The 26,287-nt window shown below is 54.1% G+C and overlaps 2 protein-coding genes and 1 long non-coding RNA gene across 6 annotated transcripts in view; 2 read left to right on the top strand and 1 right to left on the bottom strand.

Annotated features, from left to right (window-relative positions):
* The window catches only part of CPLX1 (complexin 1), a 42,231-nt gene extending 37,232 nt beyond the window's left edge, over window positions 1-4,999 (top strand). For all 4 annotated transcript variants that reach the window (XM_019025196.4, XM_055384266.2, XM_031010434.3 and 1 more), the window contains one exon: window positions 3,246-4,999. In XM_019025196.4, coding sequence (XP_018880741.1) covers window positions 3,246-3,443 — 198 coding nt within the window. In that variant the 3' untranslated portion in view covers window positions 3,444-4,999. The remainder of the gene's footprint in view (window positions 1-3,245) is intronic.
* A 3,468-nt stretch (window positions 5,000-8,467) lies between these two features.
* Window positions 8,468-26,282, top strand: LOC129532931 (uncharacterized). The gene is made up of 3 exons (XR_010133163.1): window positions 8,468-8,545; window positions 9,629-16,849; window positions 25,367-26,282. It is a non-coding gene; the product is annotated as an uncharacterized lncRNA (long non-coding RNA).
* Window positions 19,859-26,287, bottom strand: part of PCGF3 (polycomb group ring finger 3) — a 32,072-nt gene continuing 25,643 nt past the window's right edge. Inside the window, exons 6-7 of the mRNA XM_063704930.1 lie at window positions 24,912-24,992; window positions 19,859-23,943 (exon numbers count right to left, since the gene is read on the bottom strand). Coding sequence (XP_063561000.1) covers window positions 23,896-23,943; window positions 24,912-24,992 — 129 coding nt within the window. The 3' untranslated portion in view covers window positions 19,859-23,895. The remainder of the gene's footprint in view (window positions 23,944-24,911; window positions 24,993-26,287) is intronic.

Here is a 26,287-nt window from a genome sequence, read left to right as displayed (position 1 = left end):
GTGGCCATCTGCTGGGGTGGGGGAACCCTGCCCTCAGGCGTGGCCACCTGATCAGAACACCTGCTGCCTCCAGCCTCCCCTGGGCCGTGGCACCCCCAGGCATCTTGGGGGTTGGTTAGAGAAGAGGTGCTGAGCTGCCCTGTCTAAGGCCTCTTTGCAGATGGGGACTGGGTCCTTTTGGAGTGTCCAGCCCCCTAGGCAGTTCCCAGAGGAGCAGCACACCTGCACTTCCTGTCAGGCAGCCATCTGGACAGGCCCGGGCCCAGGGAGCAGGAGGGAGACTGCCCTGCTGTGCTCCGCGCACTGACCCACCCTTGGCCTGCATAAGCTTCCAGCCACCCATGTTGGGCAGCCCACACCTGGGCCTTCCTGCACGGGCCTTCTGAGGGCCCACTAGGCTCCCTCAATACATTGCATCCCCCTACCCCCCACAGCTCACACAGCAGCTAGCAGGTGTCCACCTGGTTGCTGAATGCTGGGTGTTTGGTCCTATCGTTCCTATTGTTGGTTCTCAGCATTGATTAGCACCCACTGCCCTTTTTTCTCACGAATACAGTGTTTTCAGGGTTCAGGGTCTCACCTCAGACGTGTCAGGGCCTTCTGGGTGCCCCCAGCAGCCACTCCCATCCTCAGGTGTTACTTCCTGGAGAGCTGCTGCCCAGCATCACGGGGGGCCTGGGGCTGGGTGTGCCTGGGCGTTTGTCTCTGGAGCAGACGCCTCAGAACTGGGTCTCAGCCAGACCGCGTGGAAGCCAGGCTCTGGTGTGCAGCCCAGCCCCGGAGCCCGTTTTCCTGGCAGAGTGACCCTGGCCCTCAGGCCAAGTCCGGCGTGACCTCAGCCTCAGAATGACCTGGAGCCTCACTGCAGCAACTGGCACTTCAGGCCAAGCTCCGAGTGTCCCACAACCTGGTGGCAGGGCCTGGGGTCTCCTTCCTGGGCCCAGAAGGAAGGATCCCACACCGTTTGCAGACAGGGTCCCACAAGCCCCAAGGGTCACTCCCCTGACCCGGGAGTTTCCTTTGCTCACACAACTCATGTTCTGCCGTTACATGCATGCTCCTCTGAGCACACACATGTTCCTGAGTGCTTTTGCTGTGGGCAGCACAGCCTCCTGGGCTGGACACACATGTTGCCGCCACGTGCACAGACCCCCACACACCTGGCTGGAGGGAGGCTCTCTCTGGCCGGACCTAGCTTCCAGTGGCATCGCTCTGCCCAGCGCACCCCTGGCCCCACAGGACGAGGAGCACATGCTCCCTCCACTTCCGTGCCTGGAGCTGCTGCCCTTCCCGCTGTGGATGGCTAGGACGAGAACCAATCTGCTCTTGCTGCCCCACAGGGTCAGGGCTTTGTTCTGGGCCTGCAGGGCCCTCTGGGTGTCGCCCCTGTCGTGCGGAGAATGTTCCTACCCTGTGCTCTTCGTTTCACTGAGGAGACCGCTGGAGTCCCGGCTCTGTCAAGAGTGTGCAGGGGCTGCTGAGGACTAGGGCCAGCCCACGGCCCCTCTCTCTCCTCAGTGGCCAGGTGGTGGTCTGGCCACAGGCAGCTGGGAGCGTGGCGCCCTCCTTTCCATCTCACTGAAGGTGGCCCTGGCCCCCCACACCCAGAGCCACCCGCAGCCCTAGGGGAGGCGAGAGGTGCCGAGACTGCCCTCGGTGGGGTTGGGGGGCACACAGGCAGCCCCCCCATTTGGGAGGAGGGAGGGGCCTCCTTGGAGATCCAGGGGGTGCCCAGCACCAGGAGCAGAACCAACTGCTTCTATGGGGAGGAGCTGCTGAGACAGGAGCAGGAGATGGCAGGGGAGGGGCTCCTCCTGGGCAGAAAGGCCCCTCCCTGCGGCTGGTGATCCCGCGGTGTGCTCCTCAGTCCTGTAGAGTGCTGGTGCCCATTCCCCTCCTAAGTTTTCTCCTGGATGCAGCTGCTGACGCCTTCACTACTCCAGAGCACCCATAATCTCAGATCCAGGACCTTGGACCTGGCCCGGGGGTCCTGTTCAGGGGATGGAAGACCAGCTCCATACAACACCAGGCCCCCAATCCTTCCAGGCCAGCCCAACCCCACTGGTTCCCACCTTCCTGGGCAGTAGGAGGCTGTTCCGTAGTTCCGTGGCCTCACCATGACCACAGGCTTCCTGGGCTGGTGGCTCACGGGAGGGCTGGAGGAGTGTGGGGTGGGGAGGCGTACTGATCTAGAAACCAAAACCCCGGGGCCTGACATCAAAAACTTAGAGGCCTGGAGGGCAGAAGAACAAAACCCCACGCTCCCTCTGGAGGCTCTGGGGGAGGGCCCTTCCCTGCCCCTTCCTGCGTCTGGCGGCCCCGAATCCCTGGTGTTTCTTGACCACTCGCGACCTCCTCCGCTTTCGTATGCCCGCCCCCATCCGGGTGTCTGTCCTTTCTGTCTCTTACAAGGACACTCTCACTGGACATGAGGCCGCTCAAATCCAGGATGGCCTCATCCCCATCCTTACCATAATGACATCAACAAAGACCTGTTTCCAAATGAGATCACCTTTGAAGCTCCAGGCAATATGAATTTGAGGGGGACAATATTCAGCCACTACAGAGGGCAGACACACTCACGGGAGATGAGAAACGCGGGTAGGCAGGGGGTCGGTGAGGCCCAGGCATGCTGGCTGAGGGCACGACTAGGCGGGATTCCAGGACACCCAGTGCCTGGAAGTGACTGCAGCCCAGGACCCTTTGCCGGCGGCCCACGGAGCTGCAGTGGCCTGCCAGGGAGTGGCCCTGCTGGGGCCGCGGCCGCATCCAGGCAGCCTTGGCCAGGCCCGGGAGTGTGAATGCAGGTCGTGGACTAGGCACTGGGCAGGAGGGTCAGCTGCGGGGTGACTGTTTCTCCCCACCTCTGCCACGCAGCATCCTGCCCACCCCTCCCTGCCCCGGGCCGGAGGCTTTCTGGAAGGCAGGATGCCAGGGGCTGGGCTGGGTTTGGAGCCAGAGGTGGGGCCACAGCCCTCTCTCCTCTCAAGGAAGATGGGAGCCTTCCCCCTCCCTGCTCCCCCCCACGTCAGCTCCTGGCCCCCGTTCTCCGTGGGGGCTTCCCACTCCTCCAGGGACCCCCCCGGGGTGGGGTCTCTTCTCCTTCTGGGGTCCTTGTGTGCCTGGTGGGGTAGGGGGCCGCACCCACGCCTTCGGGGGTTCCTGGGCCAGTCCCTGGCGCAGGGAGGCTGCGGCCCGCCCGGGAGCCGCCGGGACCCCCGCCCTGACCCCCGCCTCCCCCGCAGTACGGCATCAAGAAGAAGGAGGAGCGCGAGGCCGAGGCCCAGGCCGCCATGGAGGCCAACTCCGAGGGGAGCTTGACGCGGCCCAAGAAGGCCATCCCGCCGGGCTGCGGGGACGAGGTCGAGGAGGAGGACGAGAGCATCCTGGACACCGTCATCAAGTACCTGCCCGGGCCGCTGCAGGACATGCTCAAGAAGTAGCCCCGCGCGGGACAGCGGCCCCGCGGAGCCCCCGCCCCTCCCCCTACAGATCCTCCGCGGAGGCCCCTGAGGGACGAGCAGAGCGCAGCCCCCACGCCGATATAAGCCATAGCCCCAGGCCCGCCCTGCCCGCGCCCGCCGCCTCCCTCACCCGGCAAGGGGCGCGCGCCCCCAGGACTCCCCCAGTCCGCCCCGTGCTCCTCTGCCCGCGGGTGGCTGGAGCTCCATCGCCTGGGACGCCCCTTCCTCTTGCTGTTTACCGCCCACCCAGCAGCGCCCGAGGCCAGGGCCGCCGAAGGGCAGCCCCGCGACCACCCCTGTGCGCGCGTTCGCGGCGGTGGGCGCCTGTCGGGCCCGCACTCAGGAGCACAGCCATAGCAGATGGGGGGGGGGGTGCGGGCGGGGCGAGGGCGGCGGGGCCTAGGCCCCCCTCCTGCACGCGGACTCCGGGGTTCGGATCGCTCCGCCGTGAGTATTTGCGTCCGCACGTGGCCGCTCTCCGCCCCCCGGCCTGCCCCCCTCGCGCCCCTGTCCATCCGTCTCTGTCCGCGTCCTTTCCTCTCTGGAAGGTTTTGCTTCTTACGAACGCCACGGCCGTGTTCACTTCTAAACTAAAGGAAACAAAGCAATAGGTTTGGGGGACGCCCAGCCCCCCACCCCCGTCACCCCGCTCTTCCCGAGTCCTCGCCCCCCGCCCGGCCTCCTAGCCTCTCCGCCCACGCGGCTGCTGCTTCTCCCTGGGGAGGACCCCTGCCCTCGGCCATTGAACACTGCACCCTCCACAGGAGCCTCAGAGGCCCGAGGCACCTAGGGGGTCTCCGGACGCTGGAGACCCTGCGCCCCTGCCCAGCACCTCCTCCGTGGGCAGCTCCTCGAGTGGGGCCTGCGGGGTTCCCTGCGCGCAGCCGGCGCGCGTGTGGCCTAATCCACCTGGTGGCCCTGCGGGGCGGCATCCGAGCCCCTGTTTCTCCTCCATTCATGTTTAATTTGCATCACAATTTGTTGAATCTCAGGTAAATGAGGTCTTTGCATTTAATGAGTTTTATCTTGACAGGCGCCGCCTCGCCCCCGGGCCCTTTCGTCCACATCAAAAATGCATCAAGTCTCCACGTGTTTCGGGCCAGGGCGTGGCTTGGCATTGACCTTCATGACCTTACATAGCTTTAGAGAAGCCATAACGTTAGACTGCAATACTAACGACCGACGCCCCTCCGGGCAGAGACCACCGCGCCCCTCTGCGCCCCAGCGACGCGGCCCGCGGGGACGTCGCTGTCCGTCCTGCTCGCCCTGTGCCCTCTCACTGACTTCTCCCGGGTCGTGTCTTTTAAAAACTCCTGTTTTCACACCTTACAAAGCCAGCTCTGAGCAGACAGGGCGTCCTCTCGTAGAACCTGCGCACCCCGTTCCCAGCGCATGGCGCCCCGGGCCGCGAGCTTAGCTTAGACCGTGGTGTCCTCTGTCCGTCTGTCATGCGCCTGCGCCTCCTCCTGCATGTCGGGGCCCCTGCGTGTGTTCTCTCCGGATGGAATCACAGCCAATAAACACCAGTGATTTCACACCGTGTGGCCATTCCTTCCAGAGGTCCATTTCGCCAGCCGGTGGGAGGACCGGGGCTTTCCCCCGCGCACGTTCTCTCCACGGCGGCTGCAGGGCCTCCCACCATTTTCACTCAGCTCCATCCAGTCAGACCCATTTTCCCTAGGCCGTCCAGCCAGCGCAACCTCCATCTAAACAGCAGACCTGCGCCTTCAGGGTCCCCCGCCCCCCAGGGTGGTTCTTCCACCCGCAAAGCATCTGCCCTCTGCTCTCCCTCCCACCTAGGACCCCCGACAACAGGCCTGTCCCTCTCCTCAGCTCCACCGGGCCCAGGGCCCCAGGTCACCCTGTGCTGCCCTTACCTCGGCCCACCCAGTAATTCCTGCCCCCCAGCACCCCCGTGGGACTGTCCCTCCTCCTGAGTCCTGGACCCGGATCCCTGCAGGGAAATGTCTGCCAACCTGGGCTGGGGCCAGAGGAGGTTCCTGACCCCAGCCCAGAGAACAGATCCTCTGCCTGGTTGCTGGCGGTCCCGCCCACACTCAATCCGCTGGATGCGCAGCCCACCCCTAGCTGCTGCCTGCCACTTGCTTCCCCAGAAAGTCCTTGTTTGACCTCCATGTTTGGAAGCTGTTAAAAGATGATTCTGGCCGGGCGCGGTGGCTCACGCCTGTAATCCCAGCACTTTGGGAGGCCGAGGCGGGCGGATCACGAGGTCAGGAGATCGAGACCATCCTGGCTAACACGGTGAAACCCCGTCTCTACTAAAAATACAAAAAAATTAGCCGGGTGTAGTGGCGGGCGCCTGTAGTCCCAGCTACTTGGGAGGCTGAGGCAGGAGAATGGCGTGAACCCGGGAGGCGGAGCTTGCAGTGAGCCGAGATTGCGCCACTGCACTCCAGCCTGGGCGACAGAGCCAGACTCCATCTCAAAAAAAAAAAAAAAAAAAAAAAAAAAGATGATTCTGGCCAGGTGCGGTGGCTCCGGCCAGGTGTGGTGGTTCAGGCCGGGTGCAGTGGCTGATGCCTGTCATCCCAGCACTTTGGGAGGCCGAGGTGAGCGGATCACGAGGTCAGGAGATGGAGACTATCCTGGCTAACAAGGTGAAACCCCATCTCTACTAAAAATACAAAAAAAAAAAAAAAAAATTAGCTGGGTGTGGTGGCAAGCAACTGTAGTCCTAGCTACTCGGGAGGCTGAGGCAGGAGAATCGCCTTGAACCTGGGAGTCAGAGGTTGCAGTGAGCCGAGATTACACCACTGCACTCCAGCCTGGGCAACAGAGCGAGACTCCCTCTCAAAAAAAAAAAAAAAAAAAAAGAAAAGAAAAGATGATCCCGTGACACTTGTTAAAGCTGGGTGAGGAAGGCTTTTTTCAGGACCACCACCACAGGTACAGGGACCATGCAACAGGGCTTGCCATGGGTGCCAAGGAGCAGGGTGGGCTCAGTGGATGGAAAATGACTGAGGAACATCAGGGGTTGGGGGATTCTGACGAAACCCATCTAACTGGATTCTAGCTGGAGACAGGCAGGGCAATCAGACAGACCCATAGGGTGGTGAAGCATGAGGACCCCAATCAGATCTCCAGGATGAGGGTTTGCTGCTAAATTGACTTAGCCAGATTCTTTGCTAAAACTGCATTTTACAAGGAAGTGGGCCAATGGGCCTACCAGAAGATTCAGGAAGTTAACTAAAGTTTGACCACACAAAAAATCTTTGTCAGGAGCCCTCTCTAGGGAGCAGCATGTCTGGGTCTCCTGTAACCTTCCTGATGCTGCTGGCTGGGAATGCCCCAGGGAGCTGCCCAGTCCCAGGGCAGGAGGGCCCCATGTGCCCTGACCCCAGGCTGGGCCCTCCTGGATGCCAGGTGGGAGCTGGGAGGGAACATGCTCTCCTCCAAGCCCAGGGAAGGGTGTATCCAGCTCCTCCTCCTGCTGCCTCTGGGGAAGTGTGCACCCCAGGCACCACCAAATTGCCCAGGGTGATCTCTCCTCTGCCAGCTGGCCCCCCTTCCTCCTGGAACAGAAACTCAGTGTCTTTGCACCCACCCCTGTGTCCGTGGCTGCTGCCAGCTGCCCCTCAACAGGGCACCCCAACATCCAGCCACTGCTCAGCCTCCATCCTCCCCCAGCCTCCCATTTCCTATCCACAGCCTGGTCTGGACCCTCTTGCAAGCCTGAGCAGCGACTTGGACGTGCCAGGTCACGACCCAGGCAGCTTTCCCTTGGAGTCTTTTTTTTTTTTTTGAGACGGAGTCTCGCTCTGTCCCCCAGGATGGAGTGCAGTGGCGCGATCTCGGCTCACTGCAAGCTCCGCCTCCCGGGTTCACACCATTCTCCTGCCTCAGCCTCCCGAGTAGCTGTGACTACAGGCACCCGCCACCACGCCCGGCTAATTTTTTGTATTTTTAGTAGAGACGGGGTTTCACCGTGTTAGCCAGGATGGTCTGGATCTCCTGACCTGGTGATTCGCCCGCCTCGGCCTCCCGAAGTGCTGGGATTACAGGCGTGAGCCACCGCGCCCGGCTCCCTTGGAGTCTAGACGAGCCCTTCCTACAGCAATGAATGCTGGGTCAGACCTGAGCTTCTCCTGGATCCAGCTCTCACCTCAGGTGGCGGGGTCTGAGGCCTCCTGGGAAAGGCACTCCTCCCCAGATGTTTACTGAGCCCCTGTGGTATGCGGTGCTGTTCTAGGGGCTGGGAATACTAGTCCCTCCCTCCTGGAACTGGTTTTCCTAGTGATGGAAGACAGATGATAAACATGGAAGTGGCGGTGTTTGCCCTGGAGGAAAATCAAGCAGGACAGGGAGCAGAGAGCAATGGTTAGGGTTACTATTTCATGAGTGGTCAGGGGGCCTCTCTGTCAGAGTGACGTGCACAGACCCGGAGGGAGGCGCGTGTCCCGTGGGAGAGCATTCTGGGCAGAGGAACAGCCATTCGAGAGCCAGGAGGCAGCGCTGCCTGGGTACCACCAGCGTGGCCCTGGCCCCATGCACTGGCTGGGCACCACCCTGCCCCCGGAGTCTCCTCCTTCTGAACGTTTAACTGTATCTTGAACACAGCGGGGCCGGCTTTCAAGCTCCAGACACGGCATCCTCCCCAGGCCAGGAAGCGCTGTCAGTCAGCAGATCCGGCCCCCTCAGCAGATCGGCCCCTCCAGAAGACCCGCCCCTCACAGCAGATCCGGCCTTCCCAGCAGATCCGCCCCCCGAATAGATCCGCCCCTCCAGGATATCCATCTCCCCAGCAGATCCGTCCTCTCCAGCAGAACCGCCCCCAGCAGAACCGCCCCCAGCAGAACCGCCCCCAGCGGAGCCGCTCGGGCGGGGCCTCCGGGCCTGGGGAAGGGAGCGGGGACCAAACCGTGGAAGGACCGGGCCCGCCCCTGGCCAGCCTGAGCCAATCAGCGCATGCTAGGTGGGCCGTCATGATTGGCTCCTAGAGGCTCACGTGTGGAGGCCTGACCAATCAGAGCCCGAGAGATGCCATTGCAAGCCTCTGCAGAGGCGCTGGAGCTGGGTCAGTCCGCCGCTCACCCCGCGGCCGCACGTTCCCGCCTTCTCAGGTAACTAAGTGCGGGTCTCGGGCCTGGCAGAAGCTTCTTCGGCCCCGTGCCCTCGCCTGGCCCCGCCCCGTCCGTTGTGCGCTTGTCTCGTCCTGCCCCCAGGCCCTGCCGGTCCCCACCGTTAGGCCGGCGTCCCTGCCCGGCCCCGCTGCGGGCTGGCGCCAGCTCAGGAGGACGCCCCGAAGCCGAGGCCTCGGAAGCAGGTTTTTCCCAGACCTTCTCCTGTCCCGCGTTCCCCGTAGGCCGGCCGTAGGGACCAGACCCCACCCTAAGCCCATTGCCGGCCCTCGCGCTCCGGGTGACCCTGGCTGGCCCTGTTTGTCTGTGGGTCCTGGGATGCGCCACTCCCGACAGGAATGGGCGCCGCCGAGGCCCGGTCTCAGCCTGGAACCCCGCTCCTGCCGTCGGGGCGCTTTCTGCGGCTGCCCACACACGACCCCAGGCAAGGGGTGGGGGCGCGGGACCCTCCATGACATGGCGGCGGGGCGCTCTCCCTTCTTTGAAACCAGCGTAAACTGGACCCGCCCCACCTCCCATACCTTGGGGGAGCCCCGGGAAAGGCTGTGGCCTGGGGGTCTGCAGGGCGTTGGCAGTGGAGGTGGGGAGAGACCCCAGCCCTTTCCTGTCCCCCCCACCAGCCTTGCCTTCCTCGCCGTGAGCCGGGGACAGTGGAGGGGAGTCAGGGAGGGCCCGCCAGATGGACTTTCTTGTGACTCCTCTTATAAAGCCCCTCGGGCATAGCCACCCTCCCCAGGACCCGTGTGCTCTCCCGGACTGTGCTGGAAGCTCAGAGCCAGAATGACTTTTCCACCCTCGGGCTGGCTGGCTCAGTGGGCAGCAGGGACAGGGGGCTGTGAAGAGAAAACTCACTCGCCAGGGTCAGGGGCCGCTTGCTCACTGAGGAAAGCAGAGGGGTTCCTGCCGCTTGCCTCAGGAGCAAAGCTAGTTGGTGAGGCACTGCCTTGCAGTTGTAGGAGAGGAATAACGGCCCCCGTGGGTGCTTGGTTGGAACGATTAAAGGAGAATAACAGTTTAGCACGATTATTTCACACAGTTGTTCAAAGAGATGGCTTTGAATTCCAGCTTACATGGCGTCTTCAACAAAAAGTAATTGTTTAGAGAAGTGACAAGATGAAGGAGGACTCTTGAGTCCTAGTCTCCCTCCTCGAGTCCCTGTGTGAGCAGAGGTAAACAATCAAAACTCCCCAACCAGGAGAAATTCACCTAGGACTGGCGCAGAAGGTATACACCATGAGTCTGGAAATGATTTAAAAAACAACACAGGCTGGGCGCGGTGGCTCACACCTGTAGTCCCAGCACTTTGGGAGGCAGAGGCGGGCGGATCACTTGAGGTTTGCGAGTTCGAAACCAGTCTGACCAACGTGGAGAAACCCCGTCTTTACTAAAAATACAAAATTAGCCAGGTGTGGTGGCGCATGTCTGTAATCCCAGCTACTGGGGAAGCTGAGGCGGGAGAATCCCTTGAACCCGAGAGATGGAGGTTGGGGTGAGCTGAGATCACACAATTGCAGTCCAGCCTGGGCAGCAAGAGTGAAACTCCATCTCAAAAAAACAAACAAACAAAAAAAACCCACAACTGTGGGCCAAAGGGACACAGCGACAAGGGGTCCCAATGGGCGAGGCTGGAATAACTTGAATAGCAGAATAAAGTAGCATTGGATTATAATGCACAGGGCTGAAGAAATATCGATGAGTCTTTGCTGATGTAATAAGTGACTGAATGAGCTGGGCAGAGTGGGACCTGTAGTTCAGCTACTCAGAGGCTGAGGTGGGAGCATCAGTTGAGCCCAGGAGTCAAGGCCTAGTAATAGCCTTTTCCAAAATAAAAGACTGAATAAATAAATAGATGGGAGAGAGGAGACAATTGACCATGCAGGAGTCCAAATATTTGTTCTTTGAGGCAGGATCTTCCTCTGTCATTCAGAAGGCTGGAATGCAATGGTGCGCTGTTGCCTTGCTGCAGCCTGGACCTCCTGGGCTCAGGCAGTTGTCCCACCTCAGCCTCCCAAGTAGCTGGGACCAGAAGCATGCACATCCAGCCGAGTCCAAATAGTGTATGCAGATATGCCCTCACAGAGGTGACCTGAACTTTCTGAGTTGTGAGTGAGCTTCACCTGGGGACCTCCTTTTAGGTAGCAGGGAAAAAGAGGAGGGTGAGCCACACCCAGGCACCTCCTTCCAGAGAGCATGTGCCTCAGCCTCCAGAGTAGCTGGGATTGCAGACATGTGCCACCAGCCCGACTAATTTTTGTATTTTTAGTCGATAGCGGGGGTCTCACTATGTTGCCCAGGCTGGTCTTGAACTCCTGGGTTCAGGTGATCTTCCCACTTCAGCCTCCCAAAGTGCTGGGATTACAGGTGAGATAAAACTTCCTTATTCACAGACTACATGATTGTCTATATAGAGAACACTCATCTAAAGCAACAGCAATGATTGCCACAAAGACCCTCGTAGAGCCAGTAAGTGAGTTTGGAATGTTCACCAGTAACACATACAAATTAATCTTAGGGCTGCGTGCAGTGGCTCATGCCTGTAATCCCAGCACTTTGGGAGGCTGAGGCCGAGGCTGGTGGATGGCCTAAGGTCAGGAGTTTGAGACCAGCCTGACCAACATGGTGAAACCCCGTGTCTACTAAAAATAGGAAAACTAGCCAGGCATGGTGGCGGGCACTGTAATCCCAGCTACTCAGGAGGCTGAGGCAGGAGAATCGCTTGAATCTGGGAAGCAGAGGCTGCAGTGAGCCGAGATCACGCCATTGCACTCCAGCCTGAGCAACAAGAGTGGAACTCTGTCTCAAAAAAAATTAAAGACCTGGTGTGGTGGCTCATGCCTGTAATCCCAACGCTGTTTGGGAGGCTGAGGCAGGCGTATCACCAGGTCAGGAGTTGGAGACCAGCCTGACCAACATGGTGAAACCCTGTCTCTACTAAAAATACAAAAATTAGGCGGGTGTGGTGGCACACACCTGTAATCGCAGCTACTCAGGAGGCTGAGACAGGAGAATTGCTTGAACCTGGGAGGCAGAGGTTGCAGTGAGCTGAGATCATGCCACATTTGAACCCGTGAGGCAGACATTGCAGTGAGCCGAGATCATGTCACTGCACTCCAGCCTGGGCAACAGAGCCAGACTGTCTCAAAAAAAAAAAAAAAAAAAAAATCTTACTTCTATAGACAATAAAACATTGGAAACTGAAGTTAAAAACACAGTAGCTCCTGAGAGAGAGAGAGGTATAAATCTAACAAGACAAAACAGGATCTGTATGCTAAAAAGACCACGTATGTGGAGAGACAGCACACAGCACGCTCATAGACTGGAAGACTGAACATAGTCAAGATGCCAGTCTCAGAAGGATCTGTGAAGTTAACAAAATTCCAAAACATTGCAGTAAGACTCTTTTTAGATTTAGAGAAGATGATTTTAAAATGTATACAGAATGGTGAAGGAGCTAGCTAAAACAGTAAAAACGATAGATAAAACAATGTTTTAAAAAGAACAAAAAAGTTAGATGAATCACATTACACAGTTTTAACACACTTTAAAGCCACAAAAATCAAGACTGTGGTATTGGCAAAGAACAGACAGATGGGTCAGTGATCAGAGAGTCTAGAAACAGACCCACATAAATAGAGCCATTTGATCTTTGACAGCAGTGCAAACAAAAGCAACCCTGTGGAGAAAGGATTGTCCATTCAACAGAGCAATGGGGCAGTTGGTCATCCATATGGAAGAAATGGAACCTTGACCTAAACCTCACATTGTACACAATTAACTCAAATCATATGTAAATGTAAAAACTATAAAATGTTTGGAAGAAAACAGAAAAATACCTTTGTACCTGATGACATTTGGTAGAGTTCTTAGACATGATCCCAAAGGCATAATCCACAGAAGAATCCATAAAAGAAAAATTTGTAAATTGGGCTTTATCAAAATTAAAAACTTACTTTTTTGAGACAGGGTCATGCTGTGTTGTCCAGGCTGGAGTGTGGTGGTAAGTCATAGCTCACTGCAGCCTCGACCTCCCGGGCTCAAGCCATCCTCCTTCCTCAGCCTCCTGAGTAGCTGGGACTAGAGGTGCAAGCCACTATTCTTGATTTTAAAATTTTTTTCCAGAGTCTGAGTCTTGCTGTGTTGCCCAGGCTGGTCTCAAATTCCTAGCCTTAAGTGATCCTTCCACTTTCGGCCCCAAAGTAGTTGAGATTACAGGCGTGAGCCACTGTGCCTGACCTAAAAACGTTTGAACTACCAAAGACAGTGTGAAAAGAATGAAAAGATGAGGAGAAAATATTCACAAATCACCTGTCAACTAAGGACCTGTATTTGGAATACACAGAGAACTCTTAAAACTCAACAGTAAGAAAACAGTCCAACTAAAAAGTGGAAAAGACCTGACCAGACATGCACCAGTAATGACACAGCATTGACTGTTGGGCACAGGAGAAGAGGCTTGACACCACCAGCCACCAGGAAATGCAGATTCAGCCACCACGCAGGACACGAGGCACCTGCACCACAGCCGCAGTGCAAGAGAATGCTGGTGGTGCCCCAAGCTGCCAGGGTGTGGACCTGCTGGAAATGGAAGACGGCATGGTGGTTTCCTGTAAAGTTCAATGTACACAGCCACATGACCCAGCAATCCCACTGTTGGGTATTTAGAGAATGAAAAACTTAAGTCCACATAAAAACTGTACGTAAATGTTTATTGATGCCTTATTCATAATCATCAGCTGAAATTCAAATGCCTTTCATTGGGTGAACTGGTAAACTGTGGTATATCTATGCAATGAAATACTCATCTGCAGTGACAATGGGGAGGGACTGACACACGGCACCATGGGGGTGGGAAGAGGTGAAGGAAGGTTGGGGGAAGGCGCCGTAGTCAGGTGTGGCACTAAGGAGATTCGGGGGTGGAGCTATTCTGTGTGTGGATTCAAACAAACAAAAAAGTTAAAAATTTTAGTTTAAAATATTAAAACATTTTTTAAAATTGACACGTATTCCTGATTTTTTTTTTTTTTTTTGAGATGGAGTTTTGCTCTTCTTGTCCAGGCTAGAGTGCAGTGGCGCCATCTCGGCTCACCACAACCTCTGCCTCCTGAGTAGCTGGGATTACAGGCATGTGCCACCATGCCTGGCTAATTTTGTATTTTTTTAAATAGAGACAGGGTTTCTCCATGTTGGTCAAGCTGGTCTCGAACTCCTGACCTCAGGTAATCCACCTGCCTCAGCCTCCCGAAGTGTTGGGATTACAGGTGTGAGCCACTGCCCCCGGCATTCCTGATTTTTAATAAGCTGTAACAGAAGATAATTTCTCTACTTGGTAAATGGTATTTATCAAAACCCTGCAGCAATCATGCTTAAGTCAAGATATTTAAAGTATTCCCATTAAAGTCAGACAAGCACAGTTCTCTTTGCTATCACTGTCAGTGTTTCTCCAGACATCCCAGCAGGGTGAGAGAACTGAAAAAGAGGCAAGGAGATGAATATTGGAGACAGAGTTTAGCAGTTTGTTGATGATACGATCATCTGCATGTAAATCCAAGAAAATCCCCTGAAGAACCCTGAGGACCAGCCGAGGAGTTCAGTCCATGCCAGATCCAGTGGGTTTCTCTACTCCACAATAACCCATCGGAGCATGAGCCACAACCCTCCACCTCCCTATGAAAGAATCACAAAACAAGCTGGAAGAGAAGTGTGTAAGGACCGCCTGAGGAACATGCTAAAAGAGGGTGAGTTGGCAGACATGCCACATCGTGGGTGAAGGATGTCAGCTGCCCCACGAAGTAAACTGTACATTCATTGCAATCCTAGTTAAATTCTGATGAGATTAAATGACACAGGATAAGCTGCTTCTAGAGCTGATCTAACAGAAGAAAAGCCAACGTTAAAAGAAAAAAAAGGCTGGGTGAGGTGGCTCACCCCTGTAATCCCAACACTTTGGGAGGCTGAAGCAGGCGGATCATTTATGTTGAGGAGTGTCATTTGTGGTCAGCCTGGCCAGCATGGTGAAACCCATCTCTACTAAAAATACAAAAATTAGGTGGGTGTGGTGGTGGGTGCCTGTAATCCCAGCTACTTGGGAAGCTGAGACAGGAGAATTGCTTAGGCCTGGGAGGTGGAGGTTGGTGGTGAGCCGAGATTGCTCCACTGCATTCCAGCCTGGGTGACAGAATGGTACTCTCTCTCTCTCTCTCACACACACACAGACACACACAAAATAAAGAAAAAGGGCCGGTGTGGAGGCTCCTGCCATAATCCAGCACTTTGGGAAACCGAGGTGGGCAGATTGCTTGAGTTCAGTTCGAGACGAGCCTGGGCAACATGGCAAAACCCCATCTCTACAAAAATAAAAAATTAGCTGGGTGTGGTGGTGCCTGTAGTCCCAGCTACTCTGGAGGCTGAGGTGGGAGTATAGCTTGAGGCCAGGAGCCCAAGGTTACAGTGAGCCATGATTGCACCACTGCACTCTGGCCTGGGTGACAGAGTGAGGCCCTGCCTCCAAAAAAAGAAAAAAAAAAGCCACACCATAAAGGGGGTCCTACTGTGTCTGGAATTGGTGGGTTCTTGGTCTCACTGACTTCAAGAATGAAGACGAGGGCCCTCGTAGTGAGTGTTACAGCTCTTAAAGGCGGCGTGTCTGGAGTTTGTTCTTTCTGATGTTCGGATGTGTTTGGAGTTTCTTCCTTCTGGTGGGTCCGTGGTCTCGCTGGTTGAGGAGTGAAGCTGCAGACCTTCACGGTGAGTGTTACGGCTCTTAAGGTGGCGCGTCTGGAGTTGTTCATTCTTCCCACTGGGTTCGTGGTCTTGATGGCTCAGGAGTGAAGCTGCAGACCTTTGCGGTGAGTGTTACAGCTTTTAAGGCAGCGCGTCTGGAGTTGTTCATTCTTCCCACTGGGTTCGTGGTCTCGATGGCTTCAGGAGTGAAGCTGCAGACCTTTGCAGTGAGTGTTACAGCTCATAAACGCAGTGTGGACCCAAAGAGTGAGCAGCAGCAAGATTTATTGCAAAGAGCAAAAGAACAAAGCTTCCACAGTGTGGAAGGGGACCGGAGCAGGTTGCCACTGCTGGCTTGGGCAGCCTGCTTTCTCTTATCTGGCCCCACCCACATCCTGCTGATTGGTCCATTTTACAGAGAGCCGATTGGTCTGTTTTACAGAGAGCTGATTGGTCCGTTTTTGACAGGGTGCTGATTGGTGCTTTTACAATCCCTGAGCTAGACACAAAAGATCTCCACTTCCCTTCCAGGGTAGCTAGATACAGAGTGTCGATTGGTGCATTCACAAACCCTGAGCTAGACACAGCGTGCTGATTGGTGTGTTTACAAACCTTGAGCTAGATACAGAGTGCTGATTGGTGTATTTACAATCCCTTAGCTAGACATAAAGCTTCTCCCAAGTCCCCACCAGACTCAGGAGCCCAGCTGGCTTCACCCAGTGGATCCTGCACCAGGGCTGCAGGTGGAGCTGCCTGCCAGTCTTGTGCTGTGCACCTGCACTCTTCAGCCCTTGGGTGGTCGATGGGACTGGGCGCTGTGGAGCATGGGGCAGCGCTCGTTGGGGAGGCTGGGGCCACATAGGAGCCCATGGAAGGGGTGGGAGGCTCAGGCATGGTGGGCTGCAGGTCCCGAGCCCTGCCCTGCAGGGAGGCAGCTAAGGCCCAGCGAGAAATTGAGCACAGTAGCTGCTGGCCCAGGTGCTAAGCCCCTCACTGCCCGGGGCCGGCAGAGCCGGTTGGCTGGCCGCTCTGAGTGCAGGGCCTGCCGAGCCCACGCCCACCCAGAACTCATGTTGGCCTGCAAGCCTGCTCACAGCCCTGGTTCCCACCCGCATCTGTCTCTCCATCCACACCTCCCCGCAAGCTGAGGGAGCCAGCTCCGGCCTTGGCCAGCCCAGAAAGGGGCTCCCACAGTGCAGCGGCGGGCTGAAGGGCTCCTCAAGGGCGGCCAGAGTGGGTGCCAAGGCCGAGGAGGTGCAGAGAGCAAGCAAGGGCTGCGAGGGCTGCCAGCACACTGTCACCTCTCACTACCAGACCCGAGCAGAGCTGTGGACAACACAGTATGGGAATTAAGCAGGTGAGATGACCAGAGTCCTCACTGGCACTAGAAGATGGCAGCCCAGGAGAAAGGTACCAGCCAGAGGGAGGCCTGCCAGAGATAGCCACGTCTCCTCTCAGAGAATGGGGATGATGAGGCCCTGCAGGCCAATCTGCCCTGTGCCGTGGGGCAGAGGAAGCTGTGGGACTGGACAACTCCAACATTCACAGTTGTGGCACCAGCTGCAGGTGAGAAATGTAAGGGGGGACCCTGCCCCCTCAACCTCTGAGGGGCCCTGGCAGACCGGGGGCTGTCCCCACCTGAGGGTTCCCAGCCTTCCTACAAGGCAGTGTGCATGGTGATGACTGAAGTCTCGGGGTAATCTCCCAGCAAGAGGTCAGGTCCTGGTTGTGCGTCCCAGGGTCTCAGTGAAATCAGCTGCTCCCCTGACCCAGGGCACCTTCATGCTTCTTCACAGCAGGACTACTGTGACCAAGGCCAGACCCTTTCATCTTTCAAAAGACTTTGACTAAAAATGCTTTAAAAAAGCAACCTTCGGCTGGACGCGCTGGCTCACGCCTGTAATCCCAGCACTTTGGGAGGCCGAGGAGGGCGGATCACCAGAGGTTAGGAGTTAGAAACTAGCCCGGCCAACGTGGCGAAACCCCGTCTCTACTAAAAACAAAAATTAGCCTGGCGTGGTGGCAGGCGCCTGTAATCCAGTTACTTGGGAGGCTGAGGCAGGAGAATCGCTTGAACCCAGGAGGCAGAGATTGCAGTGAGCCGAGATCACACCACTGCCCTCCAGCCTGGGTGACACAGTGAGACTCTGTCTCCACACACACACACACACACACACACAAAGAAAAAACATAGGAATAAATGTAGTGGTCAAATGGTGGTTTGTCCAACGGTGACAGGAGTGTTATCCCTTGAGCAGGCCACAACCTTCCCCAGGAATTAGCGTGGGCAGACACTCTGGGGTGGGTGGGGTGGGCCCTGGGGAGCATCTCCTTCCTCACAATTGGAGCATAAGCCACCAAAAAAATGAAACAAATGTGCTTTGTGTACTTTCCTTGACTGAGGAGTAACGTGGGTAAGAGAAAGGACTCTTTGCTTATTTATGGATTTAGGACTCTGTGCTGATTTATGTAAGCACAGTTGCATTTCTGTGTAAGCGGAAGACAGTAAGATAATTCTATTAAAGGGGACGTTCAGTGCAGCTACTGCAGAGCACCGTCAGGACACAGGCGTCCCAACCAATGCAGGCTCAGCCCTCCACAGCCCCTCAGGAGGGACTCAGTGCATCTCAAGGGAGTTTTATCCTTAAAAACTAGAAGCCATATGGACATCTGCTTTGGGAGGATTTGGTGGGCCTCAGGGGCCTCTAGCAGCAGAAGGCCCTGGCTTCCTGAATGCAGACGGTGCGGGTCTTATCACAGCAAACCCCCTTGTTTTTCTGTTCCTCTGCTGCCTTTCAGGGGACACTGTTTGGCTTTCACCCGGTCACAGGTGTACTAACACACATGACTAACACAGGATTTTTGCCTTATGCACTGCATGGGAGAAACAAAACCACCAGCGAGCAGAGAGGCCGAGGCCTGGCTCTGCTGTGAGAGCGTCGAGGTCCCTGCAGCCCTGAGCTGCTGCAGAACCCACAGGAACCAACTTCCAGAGCTTGTTTCTGGGATCATGGTGCAGGGCCCCCACCCACTGTGCTCAGATGGAGCTTGAAGCTCTCAGACCTCAGGCTCCTGTGGCTGCCATCACCGGGCTTCATGGCCCAGTCCCCAAAGTGGGTGGACCCAATTTTGAGGACTTGTGTTTCCCCTACTCCCTGCAGTTGATGCTAACATCAGTGTCTGCTCGTGGTTTCAGCCAATATCTTGACATTTCTAAGATGGACAGATGGACTGGCCGAAAATAAGTAAAATACACTTTGAGTCAGTGAAGTCTTTTTTTTTTTTTTTGAGATGGAGTCTCGCTCTGTCGCCCAGGCTGGAGTGCAGTGGTGCGATCTCGGCTCACTGCAACCTCTGCCTCCCGGGTTCAAGTGACTCTCCTGCCTCAGCCTCCCGAGTAGCTGGGACTACAGGTGCGCGCCATCAGGCCTGGCTAATTTTCCTATTTTTAGTAGAGATGGGGTTTCACCATGCTGGCCAGGATGGTCTCGATCTCTTGACCTTGTGATCCACCCGCCTCAGCTTCCAAAGTGCTGGGATTACAGGCATGAACCACTGCACCCGGCCAAGTCTTTTTTTCTTCTTTTTTTTTTTTTTAATTGAGATGGAGTCTTGCTCTGTAGCACAGGCTGGAGTATAGTGGCATGATCTTGGCTCACTGCAACCTCTGCCTCTTGTGTTCCAGCGATTCGCCTGCCTCAGCCGCCTGAGTAGCTGGGACTACAGGCCCCTGCCACCACACCCGGCTAATTTTTATTGTTTTTAGTAGAGACGGGATTTCACCATGTTAGCCAGGCTGGTCTCGAACTCCCGACCTCAGATGATCAGCCTGCCTTGGCCTCCTACGGTGCTGGAATTACAGGTGTGAGCCACTATGCCCAGCCTAAGTCAGTTAAGTCTAAGACTGAACCTATTTTTAAAGTTTACTGCTTTAGGTTGTGAGAATATAATTTTGGCCATTCTCCTTTCCTTCCAATTCTAGTTCTCTTAAAAGTTTCAAAATTGTTGTATTTTACTTAACCTTTAAAAACTGAAATTTTGGCCATAGTGCTTTTTTTGGGGAGGGGCAGCAAACTGTCATAGGGAGATGGAACATTCATTTGTCAGTTGACACACCTATGGGAATCAGTAAGTTCTTTTTTAGCCATATTTTCCTTGGCATAACCAGCTCCAAACTGCAGCAACCTCTTTCTGTAAGGAGACAAACTGAATGAGCTTTACAAAGTTTGTGGCCCAAACTCTGGTAGCAAATGCTGGACCAATTTAAATGAGGGTTTGCAACCAGGGTGACAGTTTACAAATGCCGCCTGGAGCAAATCGAGACATTGGTTAACCTGGGAGTGGGGAGGGCTGGGGTGAGGAAGGGAGCTGTGGGCTGGTGTGTGGACATATGTGCAGGCATGTGGTCTGAGCACACACATGTAGCATGCATGTGTGTGTGGCTAGTGTGTGTGCGGCCAGGCTGCCTGAGTGGTCCATCCAATACCCACAGCATTGCTCATCCCATGAGCAAGTCATCTCTCATGCTCATACAGATGATTTATGTAATACATTTCCAGCCAGAAACACTTTCACTTAAGCTTTTCTTTTGCTTTTATTACAAGCATATAATATTAATTGGCAAAACACTGAATACAAGCTTCACTATCATAAAATCAAAACATTTAAGCAATATTCCAAAAAAGATTTGACAAAAACTAGCCACCAAGAGTACAAAAATTACACACCAACACAAAGCATAAAAAATGTAAACTTTCAAATTAAACAGTCAAACACATGTATCTTCGTGATCACCTCCACACCTCGACTGCCTTCGTCTGCCGTACGCTGCTGGTAAAGGCTGGGTGGCTGCACTGTCTTCCCCAACCCAACATTGCTTTCGTCTGGGAAAATGCGTCTGATAGGCAATTAAGCCATGGGAGTGGACATTTACACGGAGGCTACGCACATCTCAGGGGACGCTCAAACTGAAGCTCGTTCCTCAGACACACTGTTGGGCTGCGAAGGACACCTGGAGGGTGAGGGAGACCTCGGCACGTTCCTGCGGGGCCTTGGCCACGTGGCCATTGCCTGCACCCTGTCCCCTGCGTGGCAGGGGACACAATATTTGTACAGATTATGGTATAATTTGAATGATTTTCTAATCTACTTATCTCAATTTATGTATTTAAATGTCAAGGCAGAGAAATACATTGATCATGTTAAGGTCACGTGATGTGGTGGTGCAGTAATGACTTCCTGAGGAAACAGAGAAATTGGATGTTTTGTGATTTAGCTATGTGCACTAAACTTATTTTCCATGTTTTGAGAGCACATTAAACATTCACGTACAACGTGGGAATAGGTTGGCTCGTACCCAGAACGTCCAACCCAGTGCCACCCTTTGAATCGCTGTGAACGCCGTTCTGTTGCCGTTCAGAGAAAACAAGCAAGGCTGCGAAGCCCAGGGGTGCAGGCAGCTGCAGTGCTTGGGCCAGGGCAGCTCCGCTCTCATGGTCTGAGGCCACATGGCCCCGCCCAGGGGCAGCCTGGCCACAAGCACGTGGGGTCCAAGGCACCAGGACCCAGGCAGGACCGAGGTGGCCCCACAGCGCGGCCCGAGGCATCACTGGCTGACAGGCACTCACACACAACCCCAATAACAGCATTCTCACAATAATAACAATGAAAAAGGAAAAACCAAACAGCTGAATGTACATATTTTGGAATTCCATCTATGTTCCCTTTCAATTTAGCAGAATAAATGCTACATTACCATTTAAACAGATGTCTAATAAATGCATATTGGAACCTATTGCACAAAAGCATAAAAAATGCTCATCCACATAAAACAAAAACATACAAATTAAAAGCTCAAAGTAAAAAGAAGCTTGCAAAACATCTCACAATTTCATTTTATATGCCTGTAAATAAAGCTGGACCACTGAAACCAAACAATTGGATGGGAAAATATGATAGAAGGCTTAAAATAGAATAAATAATTTTATAAAGTTAAGTTTTCTTTTTTAACCCCCCAAATCTTAAATTCAATATTATATATTCTATTTGAATTTTCTATTTCCATGAAAACTGCATCGGTGAGACCGTATTCCAGGTAATTAGCCCCACTGCTGTTGAAAACAACGCATAAGGTGATTTAACAGCATTTGTTTTACCAGCATAAATAGTTGTGAAAACTTCTTCACAGTAACTCCATCTGTTTAAAAAAAAAAAAAACTTAATAGAATCCAACCATTAACCGATCCTGGTTTTCATGCTGGAAAAATGAAATTCAGCCTTTTTCTGTGAAATGAGAGGTTGACAGAAAGGAAAGAAGGCCGCCCAGAGGCTCCACAGACGGCGGGGCCATTGCGCTCCAGCCTCCAACGACTAAGGCTGCAAGGTCAGATGAGAGGCAGAGGCCCCAGGGCCGAGTCCTGTAGTGAAGACTGTCTGCACGATGAACTCCTAGAAAAATAGGGACTTCTGCTGCTGAGGTTTTGTCAGGTTAACGCGGTTACAAAAGCAGGGTCACCACTGGCTGGAGACATCAACACGGGCGCCACTCACCCGTCTCTCTGTGTATTTAAATCTATCAGCTTAGCACCATTGCAAAGTCAAGTGATTTCAAAGATAGCTACAAAGTTACAAATATATATTATGAGACTATTACAATGATATTCAGTTTAATCTGAACTGTGATTTAATTTTATTTGAATTTGGAGGCTTGTAACTGTTTAATCCTTTCTTACTCCGCCACACAGGAAAATGCCTAAGTTCTAACGTTACACTTAAAACTGCACTGTGATAACACACGGTTGTACAGAATGCTTCAGCAGTATGTGTATTTTGAGGTAGACAGGTAATATTTATTCATACACAGCTACTCATAGACCCTTATACAGTGACTCTAGAAAATGATTTGGATGAATAGCAAGCTTAGGTAACTGAGTAACTCAAACCGTCCTGGGAGTTAATGGGCTTAAAGAAAGAGGTGAATTTTGACCAATTCCTAACAAAGAACTTGCTTTTGTTTTAAAAGGCCTTACACTGACAATCACTCAGATGGAATTAATATGCATGTTTTTCTCATCCCTAAGATGAGGTCTCTTGAGCTGCTTTTTATCTAAAGGAAGCAGAAGAAAATAGAGCAAAATTCAAGAAAAAAAATCTCCAAGGTGGTTGGCTTCTTGGAAAGCCTGAATGGTGGCCAGGGACCACCTGGGCTCCCAAGGAGTGGAGGGAGGAGGGATTCAGTTCCACAGGAAATAAATGGGAACAGCCCAGTGGAGAAGACAATGACAGCTGCAGGACAACACCTCAACCGCTCCAGAAAACAGCCCTTGCTCCTCCTCCTGGCCTTTCCATACTTCCAAGTTACTGTTTTAAAGGAAAAAAAAAAAAAGTGTGTGTGTGGCAGTTTATTCTCTAATGTGATAAAAACATGACCATCTGGGAGGAGAGGGGCTAACGGTGCAACCAACTGAGGCTGAAACACAGATTCAGCTGAAATGCAGCTTCTGCAGAGCAGGGGCCGCCTTCCCTCCTAGCCCCTTCAGCTGCTCACCCTGTCCCTGCAGCTCTAAAAAATGCCCTTCCAGGAAGCGGCCAAGGAGCACACGAGCTCCTCCCACCAGCAAAGGGGAAGGGGAGGCCTTGGACAGAGGGGGCAGTGAGTGCGTCTGGGCATGAGCCTGAAGCCACCACCAGCAAATCCTCCCCACGGATGCCAGGAGAGCTCTAATCCTAACCACCACCACCTCTCCCTTCAGCAAAATCAAAACAGGGAAAGAAAACATAGGAAACCAAATGGCAGCACTCAACAATTTGGGGGAACAAGTAATTTTTAAAAGTAAGAATTGTTCTGTAAACCAGCACTGAGCTGGTCACACGGCCTCTGGTCTACCTGCTGAACGTGTCAGAAATCCCGACGTGGCGTCTGGGGCCCCGTTTCCAGGGCTGGGTTTGTCGGCCACAGGCGAGCGACAGTTCCGAGTGAGTCCAAGTGCCAACCTCACACAAAGGCGAACCAGTCAGGGAGCTGCTGTTGTGTTTCATAAGGTGGGAAATTAAATACAATGGTTAAATCATAATGTTAATGGAAACCTCTTTTGGTTTGCTTTTAAATTAATTTTTTATATAACTTCTAAATCTTGAAGCTAAAGGCAACATAAATATTGTCATTCACCATGAAAAGACATTTTTTCAATAACTTAGGAAGGATTCAATAAAAGTCCAACTACACTTGAGGCTTATCATGAAACCTAATTCATAAACTAAACTGAAGTGAATTCAGATTTTCAAGACCTGGAAAGCAAGCAGAGGGAGCTCGTGTCAGAAGGTGACTCAGAACCGTGTTGCCTGGAGCATCTCTCTCCCTGCAAGGCTGAAGCATGGGGTGGGGCAGGGGAGAGGACGATCGGCTCTGGGAGACTGTGAAGTGTTTTCATCCTCTGTAAACGTGGTGCTGGTAGTGTCTTGTTGAGTGTGAATTCTCTCTCATACAAAAGTTATAAATATTCTCTATTCAGAAGTCTGGTCCACATGACACCCAGAGGCAACGTTCTTAAGCGCGGCGGCCGGGAGCACCCAAGGGTGCGAGGGCCCAGTCTGTGGGCGCTGTGTGGCGCCATTCACAGCAAGTCCATCTTGGGTCTGTAGTGCAGCAGGAGTGGCGCCTTCTGGAAGACACAAGAATGCACAGTGCCTGCTTAGCAGGGGTGGAGGCGAGGAGACGGACCTACTTCATCGGGAAGGGTGCTGAGGAATGCGTCCCGTGAGACACAGTCCACACGTGGGGCTGCACAGAGACCCTTCTGTTCTGAGCAACAGAAGGGTCCCCCAGAAGTTGCTGGGGGAAGACGGGCTGGGAAGACATGTGCCCTCTCCCCTGGCCCCAGGTGACCCAGTGACCACTGTGCACACCGTGGTAGCCACCTGTACCTGATGCGGCCCTGGCCGCCACTCCCCTGCCCCCTTCTCCCTCAAACCCTCTGGCCCAGCCCCAGGCCAGCCTTGGCTCCTCCCCCTCTCCCCAGGCAGCAATACCAGCTGAGGTGGGAGAGTTCCACCATTGGTTTCCTGCTTCAGAGGGGCCCAAAGGCCCCAGGGGACCCTCTGCTCATGGTGCTCACGGCCTCAGCACTTTCCCACCAGGGCCTGTGCCCCTTGCAGCTCAGCTGGCACCTTCCAAGCTGGCTCTGGGGTTGATGATTTCAGAAAGACCATAACTGTGTTTCACAACAATTTCTGTAGCTGAGTCATCGCTTTTTTTTTTTTTTGAGACAGAGTCTCGCTCTGTCGCCCAGGTTGGAGTGCAGTGGCACAATCTCTGCTCACTGCAAGCTCCGCCTCCCGGGTTCACACCATTCTCCTGCCTCAGCCTCCTGAGTAGCTGAGACTACAGGCGCCCACCACTATGCCCAACTAATTTTTTGTATTTTTAGTAGAGATTGGGTTTCACCATGTTAGCCAGGATTGTCTGGATCTCCTGACCTTGTGATCCGCCCACCTCATCCTCCCAAAGTGCTGGGATTACAGGCGTGAGCCACCACACCCAGCTGGAGTCATTTAAGATTTTAGATAAGAGATGCACAGCAAAGTCACTGCCATTCAGAGCAGACTCTGAAAATCAAATCACGTGTCTCACCTTGAATCTCCACCTAGTGACAACCACGAACTTGAGCGTGTGGTCCTTGCCCAGGATCTCCTCGTTGCATAAAATGTCCAGCTGGGGGATAAGGAGGTTTGATTAGCAGCAGAGAGGTGCTCAACCCACACTGACATGGCCACCTTGATGCTGGTATGAAATCTGCAGCCCCTCCCCAATCATGCAAGAACGTGCCTAGAGACGGGGTTGGGGGGGCTGGTTCACGTATTCCTCCATCCCTACCTCACAGCCTAGAGATGGAGTGTGGTCCCTACCTCACAGGTGAACGGAAATCCAGTGCAACATATAAGATATTACAGGGCAGGCCCATGCCAGTTAGGTGGATGACGTTTCTGCAGGGCGTGCAGGCGCAGGCACAAGCTCCTTGCAGTGGTGGGCTCCCATCCCGCCCCTATCTGGCCTGCAGCTGCCCTGAACCCTTTTTCTCTTGACAGGCCCCATCACACCCCGTCTACCACACCTGCCGTACTGAGCAACGGGAAGAGGTGGTTTGCAGCCCCATGAGCAGCCCTGACAGCTCTGGAATCGGGCACCCTGGTTCCCCAGGTGGCACAGGTGCCTGAGAGGCCCATAGGGCCAAAGCATTTCCCTCCCCATCCCACCCAGGCCTGGTCCACACCAGCCCCCTCCCACGGCTGCAGCCTCCAGGGGCACCCTCTCCCCACAGGCCCTACCTCCGGTCCAGGCTGTCCCTCCCTCTCACCATAGTGGAAAAATGCACTAGGCTCCCCAGTCTTTTAAAAAAATTAAACAGACTTTTTAAAGAACAATTTAAGGTTTACAGCAAAATTGAGAGGAAGGTACAGGGAGTTCCTGTCCCCCTTGGCACCCCCCTGCCACCAACACCCTGCATGGGGGCACATTAGTCACCACCCAGGAACCTGCACTGACGTCACCTCCACCGAGTCCAGAGCTGATGTCAGGTCGCCCTGGTGGCACAGCCACAGGTGGACAAACAGCAGCATCGCCGCCCAGGAGCCCTGTGCCTGCCCACTCCTACTACCCTCCTCAAGCCCCTGCAGCCTCCGGATGGTTCTGCCTTTTCCAGTGCGCCATGCTGCAGAGCTGGAGTTGCACAGCCTGCAGCCTTTTCAGAGGGGCTTCTCTACTTAGTAACAGGGACTTGATTTTTCTCCCCTGTGCCTGCTCTTGGCCCACTGCTCATTTCTTTTCAGTACTGGATAATAGTCCAGTATGGATGCACCACGGTTTATTTTTCCACTCATCTACTGAAGGGCATCTTGGTCGCTTCCAGGTTTTGGTAATTATGAAGAAAGCTGCTATCAACATCCAGGTGCAGGTTTTTGTGTGGGCAGGAGATTTCCAGTGGGTAAATGACAGGGCGTGGCTGCTGG

This window comes from Gorilla gorilla, chromosome 3 (genome assembly GCF_029281585.2).
Source record: "Gorilla gorilla gorilla isolate KB3781 chromosome 3, NHGRI_mGorGor1-v2.1_pri, whole genome shotgun sequence".
NCBI classification, from domain to species: Eukaryota; Metazoa; Chordata; class Mammalia; order Primates; family Hominidae; genus Gorilla; species Gorilla gorilla.
The sequence above is the reverse complement of the archived record's forward strand: the minus strand, read 5'-3'. Positions and strand labels throughout refer to the sequence as shown.